This window comes from Pollachius pollachius (assembly GCF_949987615.1).
Source record: "Pollachius pollachius genome assembly, chromosome: 15".
NCBI classification, from domain to species: domain Eukaryota; kingdom Metazoa; phylum Chordata; class Actinopteri; order Gadiformes; family Gadidae; genus Pollachius; species Pollachius pollachius.
The window spans coordinates 16467716-16495289 of record NC_136948.1 but is presented as its reverse complement, the minus strand read 5'-3'; the positions used below and the strand labels follow the sequence as shown (position 1 = coordinate 16495289).

Here is a 27574-nt window from a genome sequence, read left to right as displayed (position 1 = left end):
AGTGTGTGTGTGTGTGTGTATTCGGCCTCCCTACGGAGGGAGCTTCTTATCTGCAGTCTGAGATCGCCCCAGACATAAGTATCAAGTGCCCTGAAGGAAGTCTGCTGTTCCCTTGTTTTCAGGGCCACAATGTCTTTTCCTGCCCTGCTCAAGGGGCCCACGCCGTCCTCAGTGTTTTAAGGCCTTTTTTTTTTTTTTTTTTATCTTTGCAGCCACTGGAAAGCTCATTTCCTGGTCCACTCTTCCATTCCAGGTCTTCTTGTCCTCCTCTTCCCCCCCACGCCAGTCCTGCTGCCAGGGAGGCCTCAGGCACGCAGGGTCCGTGGGACAGACGGGATCACAGGCCGGCACACGGGAGGGGAAGGGAAGGATACAAGAGCTAGGATACGAGGGGCGGGGGGACTGACGAATGGCGATAGAGGAGACGAAGAGAGATGGCGGCTGGTGGAACTGTAACCTGACCTGGTGAAGACATGCGTGTTTAGGGGGTAGGGGCAGTGTACATTGACGCGCTAAATGCTGACCATCAAAACCAACAAGGGAAAAGCAGTTTGGAGGTTTGCTGCTTGTGCTTACCAGAATCTCTGTGGCACATCAGACTAGACTGAGCGGTTTCCCAGACAGCCGCGGCGTGCTTACGTTCTCAAAGCATACCCTTGTGATTTCCAGCTAATATTGCACGCCTTTGATCGTCAACAAGCTAGGTTCGGAAGCCACGCAGCTGCTTGATGTTTGTCTATCACTGCGTGGAGAATGTTATAATCTCCCCTGTGAGTCACCGACCTGAGAACAGCTGACACCCATTCCGGGACAAAGGAGGAATTAAAATATCTGACGGCTCGGACTGGGGAACGCACGTTTTAAACTATATACCTTTTCAAAAGGTAGGTTGTTCAAAACGTTTGTTACAGTACAGTACAACTGTTACAGTACAATGACATTCAGCAAAAACACTGACTGGAACATGGTTGAACTTAAATTCCTAATTTTCCTAACCAATTTGACAAATTATATACTAATTATAAGTCTTTAAAGTGATTTGAATTATGCAGCATTATGTAATCTTTGCCTGTACATGTATTCACACACACACACACACACACACACACACACACACACACACACACACACACCACCCAGCCTCTACCAGCGACACCGGGAACACTACCAGAAGTGGGCTTGGTGATTGTGAAATGATCCGTGTCCTTTTTGTCTGTTTATTAATCTTATTATTATTATTATTGAGAGGCATACATTACAGTGCAAACAATTCTTTGGCAAACGTACAATACAAATGTCAGATAGGAACTATATCTACAGGAGCCATGTCTAGGGGGACAGTGTAGGAAACACGTTCTCCGTCTCGGGGAGAGCAGTGCACGCCATTGATTCATGGTTGCGTTACTGTAGTTTGGCGATGGGTTGGGAAACAAAAATCAGAAACACCAGAGATGGAGAGCAGTCAACGAGAAACAGATGACAGCATAGACTGGGGGGGGGGGGGGGGGGGGGGGGGGAAGTCACACTGCAAAATTAGAAGGAATGACGTTTTGAAAAATTGAAGACATGACGAACGATGAGGCAAAGGAAAAGAGGTCCCAGCGCTGTGGCCAAGCAATCCTTGGGAGTGTTTTGTCCGTATGCTCATAAACAAACACACATGCTCGCACGTACACACACGCACCCACACAAACACACCCACACTCATTAAACACAAACACACAGATTCGGTCAATGTGTGTTTTGAGACAATTCACAAATATGGAGACGGGGGGAAACAAAAGTCATGTGTTGCACTGACAAAACTTCCAACGAACGACCCGATCAGAGAGAGAGAGAGAGACGAACACTTCAATGCAGCGTCCGACAGCACCTCTCCAGCATGGCCTCGCTCCATTCCTCACATACTGATCCCATGGCGTACCGCTTGCCCTCTGAGAAGGGTGTTATACTTTACAGTGAGCGAGCAAAAGGCGATGGAAAGCGCAGGGTCAACATGGTGTCTCGGGTGACGCGGAGCAGTGGTGTGTGAGCGGCTTGTGTCGACGGAGGTAAGATGGGACAAACAAAAAAGTCAACTCTCAATCGGGTCACAGAAAATAGAAATGCTGCTGAGGCTGCTGTTTCGATTGACACCCCCCCCTCCCCCGGCCTCAGCCATGCCAACCCTTTTCTTTTTCGCCTGCTCATATGGCTTCCATTATTGTGGAATTGGGGTCAGAGGGCTAAATAGTCCTGTGCTTCACGTGAGTTTGGCCTAACTGACGTCAGCCCTCTGGTTTATTCTCTGGCTCGAAAAAAGGGAAGAAGTCAACACTCGGCGAAAGATTTCGAAAGATGTGTTTTCTTTGCTTGGCACCCGACAGAAATTAGGGATTGCTCACGCACAAGCGTACAAAAATACAACAATAAACCCAGCCGTTACAGCACAGAAAGCAAACAATTGGAACAGAGACGAGTGCGGTGTCATGAATGAGTGCTTGACAAAAGAATGCATAAAATGGCCTCCGCACAAATACTGAGGAGGACTGCCGGTTCACATGAGCATAGGAAATGGTAACAATCGTTTTCAGCAACAGTCCTTCAGTTTGTTATTCACGCATCGATTGTGGTCTGAAAAGGCAACACAACACAAAACACAAGGCCGTGATTACAGACTAAAACCGGCAGGGTTGAGGTCCTGACTTCTGTTACAACATTTAAATATTTCCTTGGATAAAAAAAGTACACGCACGCTATTATCAATTATATGTTTTACATTATCAGGAAGTTGTGAAGGGAAAAGAAGAAAAAACGACTTTGGGAAAGGTACAAAAAATATCATGGTTAAACATATTGTTGGTATCTTCAACTGATTTTTGAAAGTCGCATGATAAAAGGTTAGCACAGCAACATTGCATGAAGCTTATGGGATGAGGTGGTGGAAGGGGGCACTGCCAAATGGCAAAATCTCAGTCAAGTTCACGGACAGGCCGGCAGATACAGAAATCCCAGATGTACGTGAACCAACAAGCTGTCCATTGTGGAGAGAGGCAATTATATTCAGTAGACATTTTTGTTTGATTACGTTTTTTTTTTGTCGTGTAGGGATTCACATTATCTTCATACGCAAAGATTGTTTTTATCAAAAAAGGGAGAAGAAAATACACAATTATAAAACTATATAAAAGCACCTCAGATTAAAGTTCAATTTGAATTACAAAAGGTCCTAAGTATATTCTCTCAATTGTTGTTTACCATAAAGAGGCATATCATATGTGTATATATGTATCTTTGCATACTGTTAAAAGAAAAACGTAACAAACAAAGAGAAAAACAACAATACTTTACAGGTTTTGTCTTTAGTGACTAAATCATTTGTTAAAGAGGAAGGAAAATAGCACCAAGCTTTTTTTTCGGTATCTCTAACCTGAGAAAGTATTTGTGAGACAACAAAATGGCCGCCACCTTCCCCCATGGACTCATCTCTCCCCGTCGTGTACCGTGTGTTAGTCACACTTGGAGGAAGAGACTCGCTCTGTCCGTTCTGCATCCCACCGTCCACTTCGGGAATATCAGTCCGTTTCAAATCGCCGGCAGAGGAGGAGGAGGAGGAGGAGGAGGAGGAGGAGACGGCCGGGAAGCACCAGGGCTGACTGCTGGTCTCAGAGAAAGCGACAACAACAACAACAACAATAATAATAATAATAACAAAACAAAAAAAATTCTCTGTGTAAAAACAACAACAAAAACAACAACAATATAATATAAAACACTGATACCGGGGTGGTTCGGGGGGCGGGGTTGGTGTGGGCGGCCAAGGCTGAGCGTTGCCTTGGAGAGTCTCGTTCTCTGCGTGGTTGTGTACGTGTGTGTGTGTGTGAGAGAGATTGGGAGTGTAACCGACACAAAGGGGACAACCGCAGTGCTGGAGTGTGGCTGGGGAGGTCCTGAGGGCGACGGGGGGTGGGAGGGTTGGATGGGGGGGAGGTTAGAGGATTGGTTTTGGGGGGGATGTTACGCGTGGCGGCTGTCCGTCCGCTGCTCAGGCGCGGCGGGCTCGCTCTGGAGGCACGCGGGGCAGCAGGCGCCCTTTAGCTTGACGGGCTTCTGGCACGCCACCGGCGGGCAGGACTCCACGAAACATGTGACCTGGGCGTCCTGGTGGGGGGGGGGGGGGGGGGGAGATGGATCACTTGGTTAGACTCTGAATGTTCAATGGAAGGCATTTGTTTCTTTGATCATTCGGCAGGGGGAAGAGAACAATCCCGCGTGACGGACCACCCGGGGAAGCCTGGAGAGTGGGAGGACGTTGGGATGCACGCAGAGGAATGTCTTGGGTTTGGTGAGCCGTAGCATCTCGCTAAAGGTAGTGTGTGTGTGTGTGTCCGTCTGTGTGTCTGTATATGTGTGCGTGTGCGTGGGTGTCTGCGTCTGTGTGTGTGTGTGTGTGTGTGTGTGTGTGTGTGTGTGTGTGTGTGTGTGTGTGCAGGCCAGTGCCAAATATGACAGGTGCAAGGAAGGAAAGAGGCAGGGGTGGAAAGAAATGCTCGATGGAGGAAGAGACAGAGAGAGAGAGAGGCAGAAAGGAATGATTGACAGCCGGTTGCGTGCCAGGTTTGGCATGCGAACGCTGTCAACCTCTGCCAGAATTCAGAGATATGCACAAAAGATCTTAACCTTACAGGCCAGAAGACACACACACACACACACACACACACACACACACACACAATGGATCATGTGTCACATAAAGACACACGCATGCCACAAAATAAATACACAAGTATGTCATTTGAACAGGTTTGACAGCATTACAGTTTGATTAATAACGCAGCACCTTTGTACCTCATATCAAAACAAATACCTTACATATATTCAACATCTACACTTTGAAAACACAATGGAATTTCCATACAAGCTGTTGTTGGTGCTGTGTGTGTGTGTGTGTGGTTATTGATTGAGGCAAATTGATGGTGATGGCCCAGAGACAGGGCATGGCTGCAGTGACCTACTCTGCATTCACACGTGGTGCAGACCTCCTGCTTCCAGCGGTCTCCGTCTGTCCGGTCGCGGCCCTCAGAATCAGTGCAGTCTGTCTTGCTCAGACGGGCTTCAAGTCTTTTAATCTGCATGGGGACGAGAGGCAAAGTGTTATGAGGACAGAAGGACAGACAGACAGGCATGCTGACAGATGGACGAGCGGACAGATAGATTTATAGATTGATTTAGCAAAATATATACATAAATAGCAAAGGGGTATGTATAGTGAAGGGGCTAATTCAATAAACATGTCAATTTAGTGTCGGGGAAGGAGAGAGGAAAAATGGACAAGGATATACACATAAAATAAAACATACATTCGTAGATCAATGGCATTAATATAAGTTACAAATACTTGGTAGTAAATGGTTTTGTAAGGTATTTATTCGTGAGGGGAAGAAAACATTTGCTCTATGTAATTTCAGCGAGTGTGTGTCATTCAAGTCGTATCCCGGGTAACCGACCTGTTTGCGTAAACTTGTAATTGTCTTCTGCATGTCGGAGACAAAGTCTTGGAATTCGTTGGCTGTTGGTTCAGTGCTGGCCTTGGAGGTCAAAGTGACATTCACAGCGTTTTCTTTGGCTCCATCCTCTGGACTAAAAAAAAATAAAGAGGAAATAACAAATCAAAACTTGCATTTTACATGCACATCAAACCTAGTATTAGTTTTCATTGTTAAAGCTCTAATAGTTATCATTTCTATACCCATCCTATTCCCAATTTCCAGTTTTTGTTTTTTAATGTTTTGCATATTACAGAATATAGGAGTGAATCACTTTATATCCTATAATAGGAAGTATGAAAAGCACCACATAGTAAAAACAGCCTTCATATAACCTTGTGGTTGCATTGTGATTTTTAGATATTACATAATAATAATACTCACTGTTCTAATCCCATTAATCCCATTACATCCCATGTGGAGTTACCTGGTCTCCTGGGCGCTTGTGTCTGGTTTATCCCCAGTGTAGCTGTGGTCAGCTGACCTGCGTCCTCTGAAGTGATAGGACAGGGCGTTGAACTGGCCCTTGGTTCGGCAGTCTGGGGACCAACATAAGGAGACGGTGAGCCGTGAAGTTCACAGGCCAAGCCACACAAACAAACAAAGGAAACAACCACGCTGGTCTTTTAAGGATAAACACGCAAGCGAGAGAATGACTTCATGTGTGCGTGTGTCTGTGTGCTTGCATGGATGGTCATTGTGTCATCCTCTTGCACTAACACACACGGGCTAAAAACGGGATGCATCGACAGACTATAGAATTACTAGTGCTAGAAATATAAGAAATATAAACATAATAGTTAGAAACATGACCTCAGAAATCCTGAGGCAGCCATTCATTTCTAAACCTTCGGCATTTGGCCATAGATGAATTCTGTTTCAAGTGGAAAAACTGTGCTCACTTCCCCATAGCCGTATGCCTTAGTTGTGGCCCACAGTATCTCCACCCCGTTTTTTGTTTCTTAAATCCTATCTGGCTTTTCATGCCTGAATCTCTCCAGACCTCGAGTGAGGAAGTCTGTCTAGGTGAGATTACATTGGCCTCCTAATAAGGTGGACTGCAGCAGGCGCTGTGGGAGGCTGGGAGGCTCCACATCAGACACAGAACATCTGATGAAAACATGGCCAACGACTGGATGCTGAAGGAGATCCATGAGGACAGACACAAACACACATACACAGACACACACAAAAACACGCGCGCGCGCCCACACACACACACACACTTTCAGACTTGCACACACACACACTTGCGGACTTGCATACACACACACACTTGCTTTTCAATCTCCGTCGCACTCTACTATTGTTAATGAGCCAAAGATATTAGATTAGGCCCGCCTGGGACGGACCTGCCGTCTGACACCGACAGCGAGACAGACCCCTCTCTCAGCACTCTCTCCCTCTCTCTCTCTTTCCCTCTCTCTCTCTCTCTCTCACTCCCTGTGTTGTCTGGCAGGATATGCTGTGTTTATTAGCGTAGCTCATCCCTCGTTATTCTTGTGAAACAGGAGGACACGGAGGTCAGCGCCGCGGATAAAAGGAGAACAAACAGCGAGCCGTCACGCGGCGGTTATTAAAACCGCTTCCTGGTCCATCTCACAATAATAACCCCGGCGTGATCCTGTTAATAGTGCAACAGAGCGTGTGGGGAAGAAGTCTGAGCCTGAGTCTGTTAGATTATGTGAACACATAATTTATCATGAGACTGTGCTGAAATAAGAGCCCAGCCCATTGATGTAGTTGACGTAGGTCATCATGGGTATCACTGTGGCCAACTGCGCAGCATATGTCATGGGGATGTTCCCGCTTTATAACCCACACATATCTCTGAGCCCTCCCTCCCTGGACCCCCACATCATCCCGACAGCCCAGGCCCTATTTCATGCTCGCTTACACCAATTGGACACACAAAACTAAACTAAACCACGTCCAGATGTAAGTGGGTGTGGCCTATATCTCTTCCATCATGTTTGTTGGTCCACCCATCTCAAAGAGTTATCAGCTCGAGATAGGACTTCAATTATTATCCAATATGACTTCATTTAGACATTTTGTAAGATGTTTATGTGCTTGTAATAATGCTTGTTTAAGAGGTTCGAAAGGTCGACCTAGTATCCTTCACAATATATCAAATACCATTTGGATTTGAAATGTATCCAAACTGCCCTACTATACCATGAGTACATACATATGCAGCATGGGTACAATAGGAATCGACAGCTAACCTTGGCTAATGCTTATACCAGTGGAGCTAGCCAGCACCTCCTTTCAAAACATGGACACAACTCCTTGCTGAGTTGACAGAATTCTCCTTAATACTTGATCTCTTGGGCTAAATAATTGGGTAATTGGCCAAATTATTAGCAACGATCCTGTAAGAGAAAGTAAAAGTAACAGATTTTCTTTAGTTTTATAAGTCTATTTTAAAATGAGTTGTTAAGCGCTTTATTATGTCCCAAAGCACTTAGAGTCAAACTTGTCCCGGGTAGTTTAATTAACCTCACAGAAGTTGTGGTTTTGGGGGGAATGTTAAAACAGCAGAAACATGAACACCGAATAATAATAAATAAAATACTTTTTACAAACTCAATCATTCCAAATGTCCTGAACAGAGTATGTACCATAGTAGAGCACAATAGTTGTTGTCTGATCTATCTTTCCGTAACATTTATTCAATATGCGGCTTAGTGCTTCGGTCAAGTATTTGATAGCTTGTGCATGACAAAGGAATGCTGCATCTGTGTGGTTGTTAGGCACAGCCGCACAATAAAACAAATGGCCTCCAAGTGCATGGTCATATAATCAGTATTATAAATACTCATATAATCAGTTTAGCCTATCACGATCACATAACATGATGATCACATAATGTGACACTACTGGTATTGTCTTAGTTCATCAGAAATGATGTGAAATCCTGCACTTTGTCCAATCATTGATTTCGTTATCACAGTGATCTGGCAAGTGTCATGACGACACGGTGTTACACAACAGAGTCTCCAGAACGCTTTGCGGGAACTTCCCCATGCAGGTACGTGCAATAAATCCGGAGTTGGCTCTCATTGCTGTGTTTTCTAATGTATTTTGTGTGACTGTGAACTGTGCAAAAAAAAGCTTTGATTAGGATTCAAAGATTAACATAGCGAGAAAATGAAAGATAGTGAAAGAAAGAGAGAGAGAGAGAAAGAGAGAGAGAGGGAGAGCAAGTGAGAGAGAGCAATAGAGAGAGAGAGACAGCAAGCGAGAGAGAGAGTGAGCGAGAGAAACAGTCACAGAGTGATAGATTTAGAGAGAGAATTCCTAAAAAAAAGGCAGGTAGCAACAAACGTCTCAACCCCACCGCCCTGGAAAAACAATCAAACTTCCAAAGACCCCTCCAACCCCGGTATGTCCAGCGGGCCTCGTACCTCCACAAGCCCGCCCTGACCCGGTACGGCCAGCGGGCCTTATACCTTCGCAGCCATTCCAAAGGTCGACCTAGTATCCTTCACAATATATCAAATACCATTTGGATTTGAAATGTATCCAAACTGCCCTACTATACCATGAGTATATACATATGCAGCATGGGTGCAGTGGGAATCGACAGCTAACCTTGGCTAACGATACCAGTGGAGCTAGCCAGCACCTCCTTTCAAAACATGGACACCAACTCCTTGCTGAGTTGACAGGATTGCTGGTCGTTACCACTTTGGTTGGTTATGATCATTCTGGGACATCGGTCAAGTATTTGATAGCTTGTGCATGGCAAAGGAATGCTGCATCTGTGTGGTTCGTAGGCACAGCCACACAATAAAACAAATGGCCTCCAAGTGCATGGTCATATAATCAGTATTATGAATACTCATATAATCAGTTTAGCCTGTCACGATCACATAACATTATGATCACATAACGGGCCCTATCTTGCATCCGGCGCAATTGACTTTCTACACTGACGCATGTGTCGTTGCTAGTTTGCAAGTGGCGCAGAGCGTTCTTTTCCCTCCTGCGCTGCGTGTCGGTAAATTAGGGAATGATCTTGCGCCCCAAGGGGCGGTTCGGCGAAAGGAGGAGGCGTGTTCTGGCGCAAACGTTCCCTGGTGCTATTTTGCAGTTTCAGAAACCACTTGCGCCACAAACCAGGAAATTCCTGGTTTAAAGTCAGTGGCGCGTTGTTCAGATGCTATTTTAAGGGCGCATGCATAATGTTGCTTGTGCACCTTGCGCATACACTTTGCTTCTATCATCTACCTAGCCACACATTCTTGTTAAATTATTTGGGAAAGAACAGCTGATACAGCGGTAATAAGTTGTACTTTTAAATCAATGCATCTGCAAACATCGTACAGCAAACACATATTTTCTTGACACAGACATTGTGTACAAGCCCATAACTTTTAGGATTGATGAGTATTTGATTGTGAGAAAACATTGTTTTACCGTGAGTGAGTGTTAAAAAGAATGAATGAATGCGGGCACGCGTGTGTGTATGTGTATAAAAATTAATGAATGTGGGCGCGCGTGTGTGCGTCCATCTGTTTAAACACACGCAAACTAAACACGTAATGCATAATACAGTCCATGGCAATGTATATTAACGGGGGGACACATGCATATTAGGAACACAAGTCGATAACGATAATGCATACAATACTGGTAAGAAACAATGTTTATTAATGTATTGCATATATCATTAAATAGAACCACAATTACCGAATATCCTATGTGTGTTAAGTTTTCTTTACCGAACTTTATTTGAGGACTCAGTATTTCTGAAGTTGTGGAAGAAAACGCTATTCCATGTGTGAATTAGGCCATATTATTTGGCTATAAACTGAGCCATTTGAAGTTTGAAATTCATGTGGTCATGGATCTGTCTCATCGGAGACTGCAACTTGTCAGATTCAAATGCGCTCATGGCTTTTAAAGGGGATGGGAGATGGCACTCTCATTGGTTTATTGCACGTTACGCCCAAACAATACCTACGGGTAATAAGGCTACTTTAGACCAACCCTTTTTAGATTTGCGCCGGGCGCAAGAGTCATTTATGCGCCGGTAAAATAGCAACATTGCCATAGAACCGCCCACAAAGCTACTTGCGCTTGGTGCTTCTCACTTGCGTTTCAGACCGTTAAAATAGGGCCCAAGACGTGACACTACTCGTATTGTCTTAGTTCATCAGAAATGATGTGAAATCCTGCACTTTGTCCAACCATTGATTTCGTTATCACAGTGATCTGGCAAGTGTCATGATGACGCGGAGTCTCCGCTTTGCAGGAACATCCCCATTCAAGTACTTTCATTACTTTTTTTTTTTTCATTGCTGTGTTTTCTAATGTATTTCGTGTGAACTGTGCAAAAAAAGCTTGTATTAGGTTTCAAAGATTAACATAGCGAGATAAGAGATAATGAAAGCTAGTGAAAGAAAGTAAGAGAGAGAGAGAGAGAGAGAGTGTCAGAGAGAGAGAGAGAGAGAGAGAGAAAGAGAGAGAGAGAGAGACAGAGAGAGAGAGAGAGTCAGAGAGAGCGAACGAGAGAGAGAGAGAGCAAGTGAGAGAGAGCAATAGAGAGAGAGAGCAAGCGAGAGAGACAGTGATAAAGTAATAGAGTTAGAGAGAAAATTCCTAAAAAAAAGGCAGGTAGCAACAAACGTCTCAACACCACCGCCCTTGGAAAACAATCAAACTTCCAAAGGCCCGCCCTGCCCCGGTACGGCCAGCGGGCCTCGTACCTTCGCAGCAGTCCTGCCACATGCGCAGGTCGATCTTGGGCACGTCGTCGCAGCTGCCGTAGCCGTGGGGCAGCTCGGCCACCGAGAACACGTCCTGCTGGATGCGTGTGATGTTGTCGCCGTTGTCGCACAGCACGCGGGACAGCGACGCCTGCTTCAGCTGGGTCAGCTGGGCCGGAGAGAACACGCCCGGGTTCTCGTACCAGAACCTGGAGGGGGAACACGGCGGTGGTTGATGTCTGATGCGTGTATGTATGTATCATATAAACAATGAATTTGGATTCTCATATGGTGAGTTTATAGCGTCTTAGCATGGGGAAGCCCACAAGGGGGGATCAAACCCGTACCCCTTGGTAGTGTTAACACCGGGCTCTACAGATTTAGCTAAACGGAAGCATATCATTTGTATACTAGTAAAAATACAAACGCGTATATTTAAATTTGCGATTGATCACACCCAAACGCAAATGTTGTTTGCCCAGCAAAATCGACCTAAAAAAATTGCTGGTTAAAAGCTTCACGAAAAGCCGAACACATCAACCAAGACGAATTATCCCCATGATTCATAAAGAGGGGGAGAGAAATAGGGTCCGGGTTTGTGTGCCTACCCTCTGGGTCCATGTACGAGGTGAGGGGATGGCTTTGTGGTTTCGGGGGTGTTACCAGCGACTGACCTGTCTCCGTCCCTCAGCCGCTTGAACTGGGCCGACAGCAGACACATGAGGGTGGGCCCCAGCCGGCTGCCCGGGACCAGGTCCTCCGCCATCAGCGCCGGGAACAGGTCTATGTTCAGGGGGGTGCCGTACAGCCTGGAGACAGAGGGGAGCAGGGATGGTGGCTGGTAGGACCCAGCTGAAGCTGTTCTTTGCTTGAATGCTAAACCGACAACGACAGCTAAGACAGCTTCACCCATTAGGGAATAATAGCAGCGGGCATACAATTCTGAACACTTCACTGAAAGGTCCCTTTAGCATTAAGCTAACACTAAACATGAGGGTATTTTAATGATAGCGGGCATTAAGCTAACATCAAGCTAGGACATTCGTTTTGTCCAAATAAATATAGGTCTGTGATAAGTCTGTGTGCCATGCTGCTCTATTGTTCATTCTAATTATCGAGTACGAAAAGTGCTAGATTAATAAAGTTGATAAATAAACGACCCGGGAAAGGCCATCGGGATAACACAGGTGATTGCACTCAAACACACTAAACACAAGCGAGCCGTCTTCTTCCCCCCCTCGCCACGCGTGACCCCCCCCAGTACCTCTGCAGCTTCTCCCGCACCGAGGGGTTCTTGATCTCGTTCCTCAGGTCCTCGAAGCTCTGTGCCGACGTCAGGTTGCAGAAGGTGCGGTAGTCGTTGTACGGCGGTATGCCGTGGTCCCGCCCCCGCTGCACGTTCATGGCGGCCAGGTCCAGCGCCACGGCGTGCGCCATGGAGAACAGCCGCTCCGTCAGCTCCGTGTTCAGCAGCTGCGTGGACACGCGCATCTTGCCCGCCACGCCGAAGAGGCCGCGCAGGAGCGGGTCGATGCCGCCCTCGTTGACGATGCGGAAGGGCGAGAAGAAGGCCCGGTGCAGGGAGATGTGTCCCTGGGGGATGGGCTGGAAGTCCTGGTCCAGCCGGTACAGGATGGGGTTGATGAGCGTGTGGCCGAAGCGGAAGGCGGCGGTGGCGAAGGCGTTGAGGATGCCGGCGTTGATGTTGGGGTTGTAGCCCGCGTACTGGCCCATCTGCTTCATGCCCGCCTCGCCCAGGACCTGGAGGGGCGGAGGGGAGTGGTCGTTGTTGTGCGTTTGGTCGTCGCCATCATCATCATCACCACCACCATCACCATCACCACCATCGTCATCATCATCATCATCCCCATTGTGTATTCATTATTAGCGTCTCTAATGTGATTCATCTCACTCAATTGAGATACCCCAACAAGCAACACAATTATATACTGAAGTATCAAGCCAATCCGTAGAATGCATTAGGTCACAACGCCTCAAAATGATTACGAACGAAAAACAGTGCATCCATCACCCATCCCCAGCCAAAAGGCCCCCGGGGCCCCAGGAGAGGGAGCTCCGCTCACCTTGGGCAGCCAGTGGCTGTAGGTGATGTGCTGCATCTGGGCGCCCACGATCTTGCGGGCCTCGTGGTAGATGGTGTCTCCGTCCCAGTGGGGGTTGAGCCGCAGCAGCTCGGTGGCCACGCGGTTGTGCTCCCGGAACCACACCGTGTGCATGGCCGTCAGCCCCAGCTGCTCGTTGGCCCGGTGGTCCCCGGCCAGGAAGCAGGGGATGGGGCTCTCGTTCTCGTCCCGCATGCACTCGGTGCGCTGGCCCGTGGCGAAGGGCAGCAGGGGCTTCCCCGTGCGCTGGATGATGCCCTGCCGGAGCAGCCCCCGCTGGCTGGCCAGGTCGCGGATCTCGTCCGACTCGTGGCGGGAGTTGCCGTACACGTTGGACGCGTCCACGTAGGCGGTGAGCTGGTTGATCTGCTCGCGCGGGTACACGCTGTTCATGAGCAGCGAGGTCATGCCGCTGCCGCACACGGGGCTGGAGCGCACGAAGAACATGCAGCGGGCGCCGCTGCGCAGCTGCCGCTGGTCGTTGGCCGGGAACTGGATGGGGAAGCAGGGCGGGTCGTTGGTGCACACCGTGGTGCACAGCTGGCCGTCCGAGAAGCGGGACTGGCTGAGGGCCGACACGGTGGCGTCCATGTCGTGGTCCAGGAACTGGCCCCACTGCATCAGCATGTGCGTGTAGCGGTCGTCGGGCGTGACCGTCTCCGTGCCGATCATGGCGGTGGACACCAGGCGGGGCAGCGGCAGGCGGTAGCCGCTGTGCGCGCGGTCGCTGGCGCCGCGCGGCAGGTTGAAGCCGTTGTCGTACACCGACTTGAGCAGCCGCTCGAAGGCGGTGAGCGAGGCGCCCCACATGGGGTGCTGCAGGTTGTTGCAGGTGCCATCGTGGCTGCGGTACTTCTGGTGGAAGCAGATGTCGGAGCAGTTGTTGAAGCGCCGGTGCGCCGTGCAGCCCGACAGGTTGGCGATCACGTCCAGGAAGTGGGGGGAGACCAGGTCGTTGTACCGGAACGCTGCGAGACGGAGAGAGAGAGAGAAGGACGGACGTTGGTCGAAGGGACGAGTGGTACGGTTTGTAGGCAAGGTGGAAGTTAGATGAAGGCACTTTTTTTTGTAGAAAAACATCCAAACTGTGTCAGCACTTTAGCTTCTTTTGCTTTAGCTCGCCCTGATTATCGTGGGAAAAACACCCAATGTATCCAGACTTGGGATATTGTTCATTGTTTATACTGTATCGACATAAAACACAGTGCTGAAGAAAACAAACGATTTGATACATTTTAGTTTATGTGTGGTTTATTTTGCCTAAACCTAAGTTCCAAAATGTCAATGAGAAATATACAATAGTATTGCTCATTGTTTAGAACATGCGGAAGCATTGTTGGCACTGTGAATTCCAAAACTCAATAGTTTTAGTTTATGTTTTAAATCACGCCACTCATCATGTGAGGAAAAATACACAAATATTATGTAAACAATGTGGACGGCACATATTTCCACTGTGGATCCCAGCCTGCTTTGGGACTGGCGAATTCAGTGGAAAGAACGATTCCTGGGGGCATGAAATACGCTGTTTCTCAACCTGCCCCGACTTGTAGTAATATGTGATAGCTCTTGTGCACTGTTGGAAGATATGTATAGCAGCAGGTATTGTATTTGTTTGCGTGTGTGTGTATGTGTGTGTGTTTGAAGTGTGGGCACTGCGGCACAAGAGCAACACACACGCAAACAAATTTGAGATTCTGTGTGTGGCGAACTTGAATAGGGGGGTAGTGAGATTTCCTGCCTTCTTTACCTCACCTCTCCCTCTATCTCTCTCTCCCTCCCTCTCCCCCATGGCTGAGATCTTTCACATTGTGTGTGTGTGTGTGTGTGTGCTTGAATTACTGTTCTATGATTTAAGAGGATGTTTTCCAAGTAACATGTGTGTGAGTGTGTGTGTTTGTGGTGGATGTACAACAGGGAACCTGGAATATCGCACTCCCCTCCTCCCCCCCTCCCTCATAGACCCAGCAGAGATACAATGAAAACAGTGGGGCTGTTTGTCTTTGCTGTGCAAGCCTGGTGCGGGGCCAGCCGCATAGCCCGCAGTTGGCTGTTGGCATAACCAAGCAAAACTCTGTCTACAATGACCCCCTCTCCCCACCCCTTCACTCCCCTCCACCAACCTTTTTCTTTCGCTTTATTTTCCCTTCCCCATATTATTCTCTCCTCCCTTTTTAGTTGATGCTCTCTCTTTTTTCTTCATTGTGTCTACATTTTTTTGGGTTTTTTTTCCATTCATTCGTCTCCTTCCCATCCTCAAGCGCCGTTGCCCCTGCATTGCATTCGTTCTACTTGTTCCCCGAAACATTTTCATCTCCCACATCCAATAGCGCTTCCAACACCACCACCGCCCGTAGCTAAAGGAGCTGGCTGTACGCAGCCAGACAAATGTACACCATCGCCAGTTAGGTCAAAGTTAAAATGTGCATGAGCATTTCCACATGCTCACTCTCATTCGACGAGGCATTTCGCAAATTCCCATTCCAGAAATCGGAAAAATGAGGGCGGGTGCTTTTCTTTTCTTCCTGGGATCACACACGTCTGCGTATCTGCAGGGAGAGGAATAGACCTACACTTCATGCGCCTGAATACAGGGACATGGGACCATAATATTACACCCGGTTGTTGAACAGTGTAAGAGCCCCGACGCAGGCCCAGTTAAACTGTTTATGGGCGGCTAGTCAACTGCCTGACAATTATGTCCCTGGCCCCGCAGCTCCTAATGGAGAGAAAATGGCATGCAGATGGAAGTATGCTCGGCACTATGATAATTCATCGCTGGGTTCAGGGTCTGAGGAGGGAACAACAGGACGAATGAGATTGAATGCAGGCCACTGTTTGAGCGTGGAGAATAGTTGTTTCTAGGAAACCATAGAAACCACATTTCATGCTTCCAATTAACTGCTTTAATTGAGCAATTTCTTCCTTAATTGTGTGTGTGTGTGTAAACTAGTGCGTGAGTGTGCATGCTTGATTGTATGTGAGTGTATGTGTGTTTAGTACGTATTTATCTATGTGAGTGTGCTTCTGTTTGCTTATAATATATATACACACACACCAGAGATGGAAATTAACTTTTTTGCCCACCAGCCACTGTGGCAGGTAGATTTAAAAATCTACCAGCCACTCATCTTTTTTACCAGCCACTTTTTATACGCTATATATATTTTTTAATATATGCTGACATTTTAAACAATATAATAGTAACAATAGATAAGAAAAGTGTTTTTCATACACATCATTTATCCATCAGAAGTGATTTTTACTGTAAGTAGGTGCTACCAAGGAACTGAGTTGAAAATGTTACACTCTTACCACATATGATAAACAATACACAGGTATCTGCCATGTTAAGTCATGTTTATTTCAAAGGTGTTACGATTACAAGTTTGGGGATAATTCATCTATACAAAGTATTTTCAATAAAAGACAAATTGACATATTAACAATAAAACAACATGGCTACACCATCATAAGTCAATAGGAACATTTGTTTTTTCAATGCGCTGGCCTTTAAATTTCTTCAATTCAACCAGATGTATAATGAAATCTGCCCCTATGATGCAACAGATGTATCCTCTCGGTATAGGAAGACTCATACTCTGCCTATGCATTCGAAATTTAACATTTGAAAACAGACCATGAAGAAACAAGAACAAGAAACAATGACTTAATAAGTGCAAGACACATAGAAAAACGTCAGAATACATTAAATTATATATATATATATATATATATATATATATATATATATATAGGAAGTCGTTAGCGTATCTGTTTGTGTACGTTCGCTATGCAGCCCTGCTATTGCGCATTCACAGACTGGCTTTTGTCAAAGGAATACCCGGTCAATGATGGATTTAATATGGACACAAACGACTAAACATTGGATCTTTGTATGGATTTATATGCACGTTACGGGATGAATTGATAAGCTCCTGTAAGGGCTACAATGGCACAGATGAGAGCTGATTTGGAACGGAACAGCAAAGTAAGGAACTCCGACTTTTTTACTGTTCAATTATTAATGTTGTTTTTGAACGAGTATTGGAATACTCGCTCGGAATATCCAACGAGTATTCGAAGCCTGTAAAATGGTATTCGGGACAGCCCTACGTCTTAGCACACACACTTGACATCTGTTTTGACCAGACTGACAGAAAGCAGCTGTTTGCCAAACAAGTGAGCAGAGCTCTAAGGTTACCCAACATGCTAGTTTTTCGACAGCAACAAACTATTGCATTAGGCCTAATAGAAAATAAAAAAATAACTTACGTGCAGTGCCATTCGAAGTCTTGAAATGGCCTTCCCTTTTTAGAAATCGCGTGTGCATTTCAAAATAGTAGAGCCATTCTATCAAGCGGTGCTGTTTTAGGGCTAACGAGCGTCCTCATCGCTGTCGTGGTTTCGGGCGCTGATTTTCCCTTGGCAATTTTCAAAACGTGAAGGTGACTTTTTGAGGACTCGTGGTCCTCCACGGCTTCCAATTTTAGGTTTTGTGTCCCACTCACAAAACTATTGGACCTGTGGCCATCCGAAGCATGTTTACACAGAGAGCACAGAACATTGTCTGGCTCGTCCCGTCAAACACCAGCCGGTCACGGTGTTGCCCACTGTCCGATGTTCGCCATCTCTTATTAAAAATATACAGAATGTCGATACCGGCACATTATCTCTATGGTTACCGGTATATTATCCCGGATGTTGACAGTAGCAGTTCAGCAAAAGAGGCGTAGAAGAAGAAGGGGGCCGGATGTTGACAGTAATGGTTGTGGAACTGTGTAGCGCCGTACGACGAATGTATTAAATATGCAAATTTGAACGGACCTGACTGGAAAGTATTACCCGACACAGTGGCGGGTGAAGTGACACAATTCACCCGCCACCATACAAATCCATCCGCAAATGGCGTGTGGCGGGTGTTAATTTCCATCCCTGACACACACACACACACACACACACACACACACACACACACACACACACACACACACACACACACACACAACTCACTACTTATGTAGGCATCAAATCATGGGTGTGGGTATTCGGGCCTGGGATGCATCACCTTGCATCACCAGGTTGTGCCCACCTGTGTCTCTGTGTGTGTATGTGTCTGTGAGGGTGTGTGTGTGCTTATATAAAGATGGGTGTGGGTGTGGGTGTGGTCATCAGCACTGGGAGGCCTCACCAGTACCGTTGGTGTCAACCTGTGTGTGTGTGTGTGTGTGTTTATGTGTCTGTGTGTGTATGTGTGTGTGAGGGTGTGTGTGTGTGTGTGTGTGCGTGTGTCTCTCTGTGTGTGTGAAGGTGTGTGCGTGTGCGTGTGTGTGAGGGTGTGTGTGTGTGTGTGTGCGTGTGTGTGAGGGTGTGTGTGTGTGTGTGCGTGTGTGTGTGTGAGGGTGTGTGTGCATGTGTCTCTGTGTTTGTGTCTCTGTGTGTGTGTGTGTGAGAGTGTGTGTGCGCGTGCATGTGTGTGAGGGTGTGTGTGTGCGTGTGTCTCTGTGTGTGTGTGTGTGTGTGTGAGGGTGTGTGTGTGCGTGTGTCTCTGTGTGTGTGTGTGTGTCTCTGTGTGTGTGTGTGCGCGTGTGTCTGTGTGTGTGTGTGTGTCTGTGTGTGCGTGTGTCTCTGTGCGTGTGTGTGTGCGTCTCTGTGCGTGTGCTTATATAAAGCGATGTGCGTGGCGGTGGTCCCCTCACCAGTGCCGTTGGTGTCCACCATGAGGCCGCGGTTGACGTGGTTCTGGATGAGCAGCAGGGTCTGCTCGAAGATCTCCCCGGCCCGGGCCTGCCCCACCGTGTAGGGGTCCCGCGGGTAGCGGAACAGGGCCAGCAGCTCCCCCGGGGTCCGGGGCTGCCTGCGGAGACAGGGGGGGGGGGGGGGGGGGGGGGAGGTGAGAGAGGGTCTGTGAAGGGATCACACGGGACACGATGGAGACATGCGGTAGGTGGAACTGATGTGTCCGACTCAGTGCGCTCACGACAAGTTCCACTAACTCCACACGTAAACAGTGTATTGTACGTGTCGTACAGGGAGACATACCAACCGACATGATTATCACTGAACGTTGCAAGGACCACAATGGTTTTGCACGCGTATGTCACTTTACAATTGGACTCATCAAACCGCAACCACTGCCAAACTGTCACGCTGTGTGAACCCCCTTAATGATTCACTTTGTAGATGGGGTCGCTGGAGACATTGCATTAGGTGATACTGGTTCAGGTGGCAAGCTGGGGCACATTCTAGTCAAACTATCCATGATGCACTATGCCTTACACTGTAGTCTTAGTATAGAGCAATGAAGTCGCAGAATAAATTTTGGTATAGCAACACAGTCCTGGCACAAGCCAGACGTTCTGCCGCGCTAGACGTGTTATTTCTAGTCAGGTTGTATTTTGTCCACAGCGAGAGAAAGGAAACAGGCCTGTGGTGCATTTCAACACCTGCAACCACACTGCAGCCACACTGCAGTGTGAGAGATATGAGAGAGAGAGAGAGAGAGGAGAGAGAGAGAGAGAGAGAGAGAGAGAGAGAGAGAGAGAGAGAGAGAGAGAGAGACAGAGAGAGAGAGACAGAGACAGACAGACAGACAGAAAACAAGAGAGTAAGAGAGCGAGAATAGGGAGGGGAAGAGAGAGAAAGGCTTTCGTCCATCACCACAGTAGACCACCTCCTCAAGATACTTTTCAATAGTGCCCCCGACCATCGGCTCAGTAGACGCCCTTATGCTGGACATGATTAAATGATGGGGTGGCAAAAACGGCACTGACATACACCCGTATCCACAGGTGGTCTACGGCCTCTAGCCAATGAATTGTCACGTGTAACAAAATAATGGCCTGTAAAGAGCATGCACTCTTGTCCAATACAAAACAAGAGACAGGAACCAATGGGAGAGAGAGGGAGAGAGAGAGAGAGAGAGAGAGAGAGAGAGAGAGAGAGAGAGAGAGAGAGAGAGAGAGAGAGAGAGAGAGAGAGAAAGAAACGTGAGAGCAATGAGGAAGAGTTAAGGTCACCCGAGGAGAAGGCAGGATTTAACATCTGTCATTGTCATTGGAAAAAAATACACACAGACACACACACATGAACATATTCATTCAGTGTTATATGTGTGTGTTAAACAGGGTCAGACATCAGGGAGGGCGTGGGGTGAAAATTCCCGCAAAGTCCATGTTAAGCGGCCTATGCCTTTTAGCAAGTCTTTTAGTACAATGTGATCCATTGTATGACTACATTCAGTCTAATTACACAGATGACCAGTATAATGTGTTTAGTACAAAATAAGAGTGATGTACTGTATGCACACATGTAAAGTTAATTCCATAGTAAGACATCAATATATTATAATAGTCATTTTAGCATTTAAAGTCATCCTTCACACTGTCCATAGTGACTTAACAGTGAGGCTGAGGAACAATTCAAGAATCAACCCATTGAAGGAGAGACTACAAAGGGTTCCTGAACTAGCTTTCCAAACTCATTGAGAAGGGATGATTATCAAGAAAACAGACATGATAGTCCCGTCTTTATGACAGCTTGATAACACCATCACATGTTGCGTAATTTCCTTTTCAAGAGATAAAAAAAAACATTATCCATCTAAATCAAATCCAGAAAAAAATCATCCAGAAAACTAAAGTTTTTGTTCCATGTCCATCTCTTGTCTTGATGTGTCATGGTTCCTTGGGTCCATTTTCCCATGTGGTGGCGTGTGTGTGGGAGGTTGGAGAACGCATGTAAGCATAAGCCAAAAAAAACGCCCACATCACTCGACAGGACGGAAACCCCTGTGACTCACACGCTCCAAGACACCTACTCTAGTTGCTAAGCGCAGAGCAGGTAACGCAGCACAATGAACAACACTGCTACCAGAACCTGAGGCCATTAAAAACCCTAACCTTATTAGCAGAATGGTAGAACGGAGAGACATAAAACATGCATGAGTCACTGATGATGACATCGCTGTGGTTGGTATCATACGCAGTTGTTATGTTTATGCTCTGAGAATCATTTCTGCTGTAATTGGATAAGAGCCAGTGAAGCACGTTGTAATCTTGTTGTGAAAAGTTTGTTATTATAACTGTGTTACTATATGCAGGACGTGTGGATTTTAGTTTTGTAGAATATAGGCAGAAGCTTTATGCATGCTTTAACGGCGATGTCTCTGGGTATGCTTTCCTACCCATCGAAGAGGCGTCTCCGCGTGGACTCGATGGCGCTGTCCACGTTGCGAATGGCCTGCTCTATGGAGGAGCTGACGAAAGTGTCGCCCTCTCTGCTCACCGCGGGTACTGCGGGTGGACAACGGATAAGAGAGAGAAAGGGGGAGATGGGAGAGAATGAAAGGGAGAAAGAGAAAGAATGAGGGAGCCATCAAGTGAAATTATGAAAAGGATGTGTGGAATGCATTGACTGCAAGAAATAAACAAAAAACATCTGACAATGGTTTTAACCTTCAACAATCACAATTATTGAATTTGCGTCAGTTTTTCCACACTTTGAATGTTTTGATTCTGGTAACGTTCTTGACAGGCGTTAATGGCGACCGAAGGGAACAACAAGACAGTAATCCAGTGACGAAATGATGTGGTTAGTGGCCCACCAACTAACCCTATTAGCCTAGGGTTAGTTACAGCTGTGACGCTAAGCCTTTCATGAGCGTTTTTCATAGCGAGGTCCCCCAGTCAGAGATGTAAGGCAGAAAGTTGCCAATGCAGCCGTTTCCTTAATGCTTTTTTTAAAGGGCGCCCCGTTAAACTTAATGGGAGTACAACAATATTACAGCAAACTCTTGATTCCCTCAAAACTGTATTGGGGGACTGCTGCAGAACTCCCCCTAGCTGGGGCGTGCACAGTTCTGGCACACTCCTGAGCGGTCAGCGGGCCATTAAAAACAGTGTGAGTGTGACGAGAGGGTTGAGAGAGAGAGAGAGAGAGAGAGAGTGAGAGAGAGAGAGAGAGAGAGAGAGACAGAGAGAGAGAGAGAGAGAGAGAGAGGGAGAGGGACTCAGGATTCCAACAACAACCAAACACATTTTCTAAACGGGTCAACGGTCGCTGGCAGAGCGTTGCGGTCGGACCCTTAGTGTTCTCGGCAGGAAACGTCAACACAAGGGCGCAGCAGCTGATGGGAACCCGATAGCCGTGCAGGGCCGCTCTTGGCTGATTTGACGGCCAACTCTTGGAAAAAGGAAATGTCCTGTGCCAAAGTTATCCCTATTATATTATATACTGTCTTACTCTTTAACCTAAGCTAATGATAAATACTCAATGCTTCAAATAAACGAGACAGCTATGATTAGTATCAGTATTATTCGAGTCAAAGGGAGCATCTTGATCAATCCTAGCACGGCGCTGGTTGGTTAGCGAGCTACTCATGCTCACTTACTTCCCTGTGACGGTTAACCACATGCTAGCTCTCAGGCACAGCTAGCAAGGTGTGGGGTTAGCGATCAGCTAATGCTAACCGGCTTACCTGTGACTGAGAGCACCATGCTGACGGCCTGGTAGCCGATGGGGTTGCGCGCCACGCACTCGTAGCGGCCGGCGTCGGCCGTGCCCACGTCCTTGACCTCCAGGAAGCCGTCAGGACTAATGTGGAACTTGCCGCTCTCTGTCACCTGCACCCCATCCTGGGTGGGGAGAGAGAGCGAGAGAGAGAGAGGGGGGTGGGGGGGGGTGGGTAGGAGGCAGTGAACAGGTGGAGATGTTTAGGAAAGGTCAACAGGGTAGGACACCGGGGGAGCAGCCCGTGTGGACATGGGGATCGTCTCGGTCGACTTTCTACCCTGTGGATGTTGAGAGCTTGGAAGGTGCTTGCTCAAAGCCTGACCGGGGGGGGGGGGCGTTAGCAAGCTACAATGCTACACAGCCCGGGGAACAACGGCTCCGTGAGCGAGCTAACGCTGTTAGCGAGAAGCCACGGAAATAAAAAAAAAAAGACCCGAGGAAAATCCACAGGGAACAAAGCGCCCGCATTTCCTCTCCAGCTCCACCCTCTCACCCCAGCTTGACCCCCTCCCTAAGGCTAACCCTCCTCTGAGGACGAACGGTTCATTCTGACGGACACCCCGTTCCTAGGGGGAGATAGGTGGGCTGGAAGGTAGGTGGGGCACGGAGGTGGGGGGGGGGGGGGGTCAAGCCTCTAACCTTGTTCCAGGTGAGGACGGGCTGAGGCTGGCCCTGAGCGCTGCAGGGAATCTGGGCGTCCTGGCCAGACTCCACCGTCAGGTCCCTTGGAGCATTTGTGAAAACAGGCGTTACTGAATGAGTTCAAACATACACACAAAGACACATAGGGCCGTGTTAATGGTTAGGCAACGTCCAGTTTCAACACACAGTCAATGATTTTCCAACAGAAAAACAGCAATGCTACTGCCATGGGTAGAACGTTTAGAAAATAGGCCTTAGCATAGCACAGCCACCATTTACAGTTACACACTTCACTGCAGCAAATCTGTGTGGTTATTTATAAAGATTTACCTTGGCTGCTAAGCTACAGTGCTTACTTTGTATGCAAAATATATTTCATTTTCAGGATGTTTGGTATTTCTTTGTAAATGAAATGAAGTGCACGTTTGTAAACGATAATAAACACAGGTGGTTTTGATAAACAACAGGAAACGCAAAACATAAATTTGGATATTTTCGTTGGGGTACAGCACTGATTGCAACATACGATTCTTCATTCACTCATTCATAATTGAACGTTTCAATCAATCAGCCGTTATGATTTTTCTATGTCATTTTCGTTTTGTAAACCGCATAACAAGGATATACTGACATGAGTCACACTACGCACGCACGCACACACGCACTCACGCACACACGCACACACACGCACATGCACCCACACCCACACACACACACCCACACACACACACACACACACACACACACACAGCAAAAACCCAGACGCGGGATGAATCATTGGCATGATAAAACTCTGGGGGTTGGAAGAAGTCAAATTCCACCCGTGTTCCTGTCTCTGATCCAATGACCAGCCCACCGGCTCTGGGAAACAAACACAATGGCTGTTGGAGAACCAATGATCTGGGGGTGGGAGGGGGGGAACTGGTACCCCGTTGAGATGAACCATAGATCCTTATACCAGGGATTTCGACCTATTGTATTAAACTACAACTATCATATCAAGTATACTTATACAGTTTCCTGTTTTGAATTAGTCGTGTGTTTTCTGGGAGAATTGATCAGGAATAAGGGCACAGAAAAAGCTTTGAAACTGTGTGTGTTCCTGTGCTACAGCTCACACTGTCAATATAAATAACATCAGGTCTAGATGGCAGACGTTGAACAGACGTGAACAGGGGGGTCTCTGGCTCTCTCTCTCTCTCTCGCTCTCTCTCTCTCTCTCTCCCTTTCTTTTTCACTCTCCCTCTCTCTTTCTTTTTCACTCTCCCGCCCTCTCTACGTTGACTGGGAGAGCCCAGCAGAGCAACCCAACAGGCTGCTGGATTTTTGTGTTAGTCGCTTAGTAGCTCTTTTCTTTACAGTCATTATGAAGCGTGTACTTGAGGCCACGTTAACAGCCATTACTACATGGAAAACATGGTGTCATCTGGGGATTACAGACTCCCATGCTTTCCCGGGCTGTGCCAAACCTATCATTTCAGCACACACGCACACACAGTGCACAGTGAACACACACATACAAACACACACACACACACACACACACACACACACACACACACATACACACATACACAAAGAAAGGTGAATACATTCATACAGACACAATAACACATTAAAAGGATGCACATATAATCACGCACACACATGCAAACAAACACACACACACACACATACACACACAGACTTAGTTCTTTAAATACACACACATACGGCGGGCTCACACAAAGTCGTACACATTCACACATACATACTGTGGCAATAAAAAGACCTGTACGTGCAATAATGCACACCAAATGAAACATGCAAAACACACACACACACACACACACACAGGCACACAAACACACACACACACACACACAGGCACACACACACACACAGGCACACAGACAGCTTTTGTCTGTCACTGTGTGGAGGCATTGTTGCGATCTAATGGCAGACCCTCGTGTGCAAGCGACAAATAAGCCGCAGAGGACGTCGATTGTGCACCACTCCCTCTTTAACATTTAAGTACATCACAACCCCTTCCTCCCACACAACGCGAGGAGTGTTCAGAGGGAGCTGTTCCACTGCTACCGTTTAACTAGTCACACTCTACCTATAATGCATACAAAACAAGTCCTGCGTGATTACACAGTATGGACGTCACTTTCTACACTAATCTGTGTATGTGACATGACATCAATTGCTTCGCGCCTTTCATAGCGTCACACAAAGGCTCGTAGTGTAACACAAAGGCTTATTGTGTCCGGCAATTAGCAACCGGCTGCTCACGAGCGCATGTCGGGCTTCGCAATAAGACAACGTCCGGGGTGCTTCATCCAATAATCCCGCAATTGAGTGGACGAACGGCAACGTGTGCTTTTGTACACACACGTGTGTGATCACGCATGGACAAACAGCACCACCCAGGCGGGGCCCTACACCTCTGGCCGCCCCGTCTCCTCACCCCTCTGCTGGATGCTGAGCTGCACGGCGGCGCGGGCGGTGCCCACGGGGCTGACCGCCTGGCACTCGTACTGGCCCTCGTCGTGGGCCGCCACGCGGGAGACGCGCAGCGTGCCGCCGGACAGCACCTGGTGCCGGCGATCCTGGGGCAGCGGGCTGTTGCCCCGCGTCCAGGCGATGACGGGCTGCGGGTAGCCGCTGGCCTGGCAGGGGAAGTCCACCGTGTGGCCCTCCAGCGCAGACTGGTCCTGGGGGGTGACGGTGAACTGGGGGACGGCTGGGGGGAGGGGAGAGAGAGAGGCAGAGGGATGGTGTTTATACGGTGGGATTGTAAACAGGTTGCGTCGTGTGTGGGTTTGAGCTGCGAGTTGAAGGCTCCAGGTTTTGAAGGGGTTATTTAGAATGTGGAATAAAAGTCGTACAGGAGTAAACGGCAGGCATCTGGAGTACTGTCAGAGTGAGCTCAGTTTCCTACAAATGTGGCTTCCGTTATACTTTTACTGTTCAATTGAATCCTACTTAAAGCCTGATGTCCGCTACAGTCTGCCTATATGCATTCTTGAGCAAGGCACCTTCTCCATAAAGATGACCTGTAACCCCCTCGCTTTGGATGAAAGAGTTGGGCTGAAGGACTAAACAGAAGTAGTCTATCTGTGTGGATCATGCTAACTGTGTAAGGGGATGAACTCGACGAACCAAACAATTTTCACTTCAAACCAGACGAAACCCCCCCGAAAAAACCGAAAATCCCTTCATTGCTCTCTAGCTCCGCGACTGTGTTCCCCTGGTTCTCCCCCCCCCCCACCTCACCCTGAACGATGATGTGTGCGCCGGCGTGGATGGTGTCCACGTTGTTGGAGGCGAAGCAGGTGTACTGGCCGCCGTCCTCCTGCACCGTGTTCTGGATGAAGAGGCCGCCGGACGGCGTGATGTTGATGCGTGCGTCGCTGGGCAGCGGCGCGCGGTCCCCCTTGGTCCAGGAGACGCGGGGCTGCGGCTGGCCCGTGGCGCTGCACTCCAGCGTCACGCTCTCCCCCACCAGCACCTCCGTGTTCTGGGGCTGGATGACGAAGCTGGGCCGGGCTGGGTGGAGGGCGGAGGGGCGGGGGGTTGGTTATGTGGTTTAAAAGGCAGGAAGGCTTCGGGCGTGATGCTTCACGTAGGCAGCGGTCGCAGATCAAAACATTCAGGGACGATTGAGGACGATTGTTTAAGATGAATGTAGGATAGAAGAATGAGATGAGGTGGAGCGGAGGGGGAGGGATGAGGAGGAGGTAAGGGAAAGAAAGTCGGGAAGCAGGGAAAAGATTGGCGAGACTCATGTGCCAGGAAGTTCACTTTATATAATACATTAGATATCGACTGTTCCCATTCAACCTGTTGTGTTTCAAACAAAGCAACGTGAATGAAAACCGGTGTGTCAGCAGAAGCAATCGGTAAAACCAGCTTGGGTCATCAGACCATTTCTTCATGCTTTGGCGCTCAGAGTGCAAAACATTCAAACTTATCACCTCTTGTGTAATATGTAATATCCCCCCCCACCCCCCCACCCCTGCCTTGACTTGTTGCTCAGAACAACGTACAGAGCACACATATGCGGTGG

The 27574-nt window shown here is 47.8% G+C and overlaps 1 protein-coding gene across 1 annotated transcript in view; it reads right to left on the bottom strand.

Annotated features, from left to right (window-relative positions):
• Positions 1-2252: 2252 nt before the first annotated feature.
• The window catches only part of pxdn (peroxidasin), a gene marked incomplete at its 5' end in the record, with an annotated part of 55437 nt that continues 30115 nt past the window's right edge, over positions 2253-27574 (bottom strand). Inside the window, 14 exons of the mRNA XM_079751722.1 lie at positions 2253-4140; positions 4995-5108; positions 5487-5619; positions 5953-6064; positions 11243-11451; positions 11917-12051; positions 12507-13003; positions 13327-14333; positions 19065-19222; positions 21551-21659; positions 22844-23000; positions 23518-23630; positions 25973-26248; positions 26782-27054. Of these exons, the coding sequence (XP_079607848.1) occupies positions 3997-4140; positions 4995-5108; positions 5487-5619; positions 5953-6064; positions 11243-11451; positions 11917-12051; positions 12507-13003; positions 13327-14333; positions 19065-19222; positions 21551-21659; positions 22844-23000; positions 23518-23630; positions 25973-26248; positions 26782-27054 (3437 nt within the window). The 3' untranslated portion in view covers positions 2253-3996. The remainder of the gene's footprint in view (positions 4141-4994; positions 5109-5486; positions 5620-5952; positions 6065-11242; positions 11452-11916; positions 12052-12506; positions 13004-13326; positions 14334-19064; positions 19223-21550; positions 21660-22843; positions 23001-23517; positions 23631-25972; positions 26249-26781; positions 27055-27574) is intronic.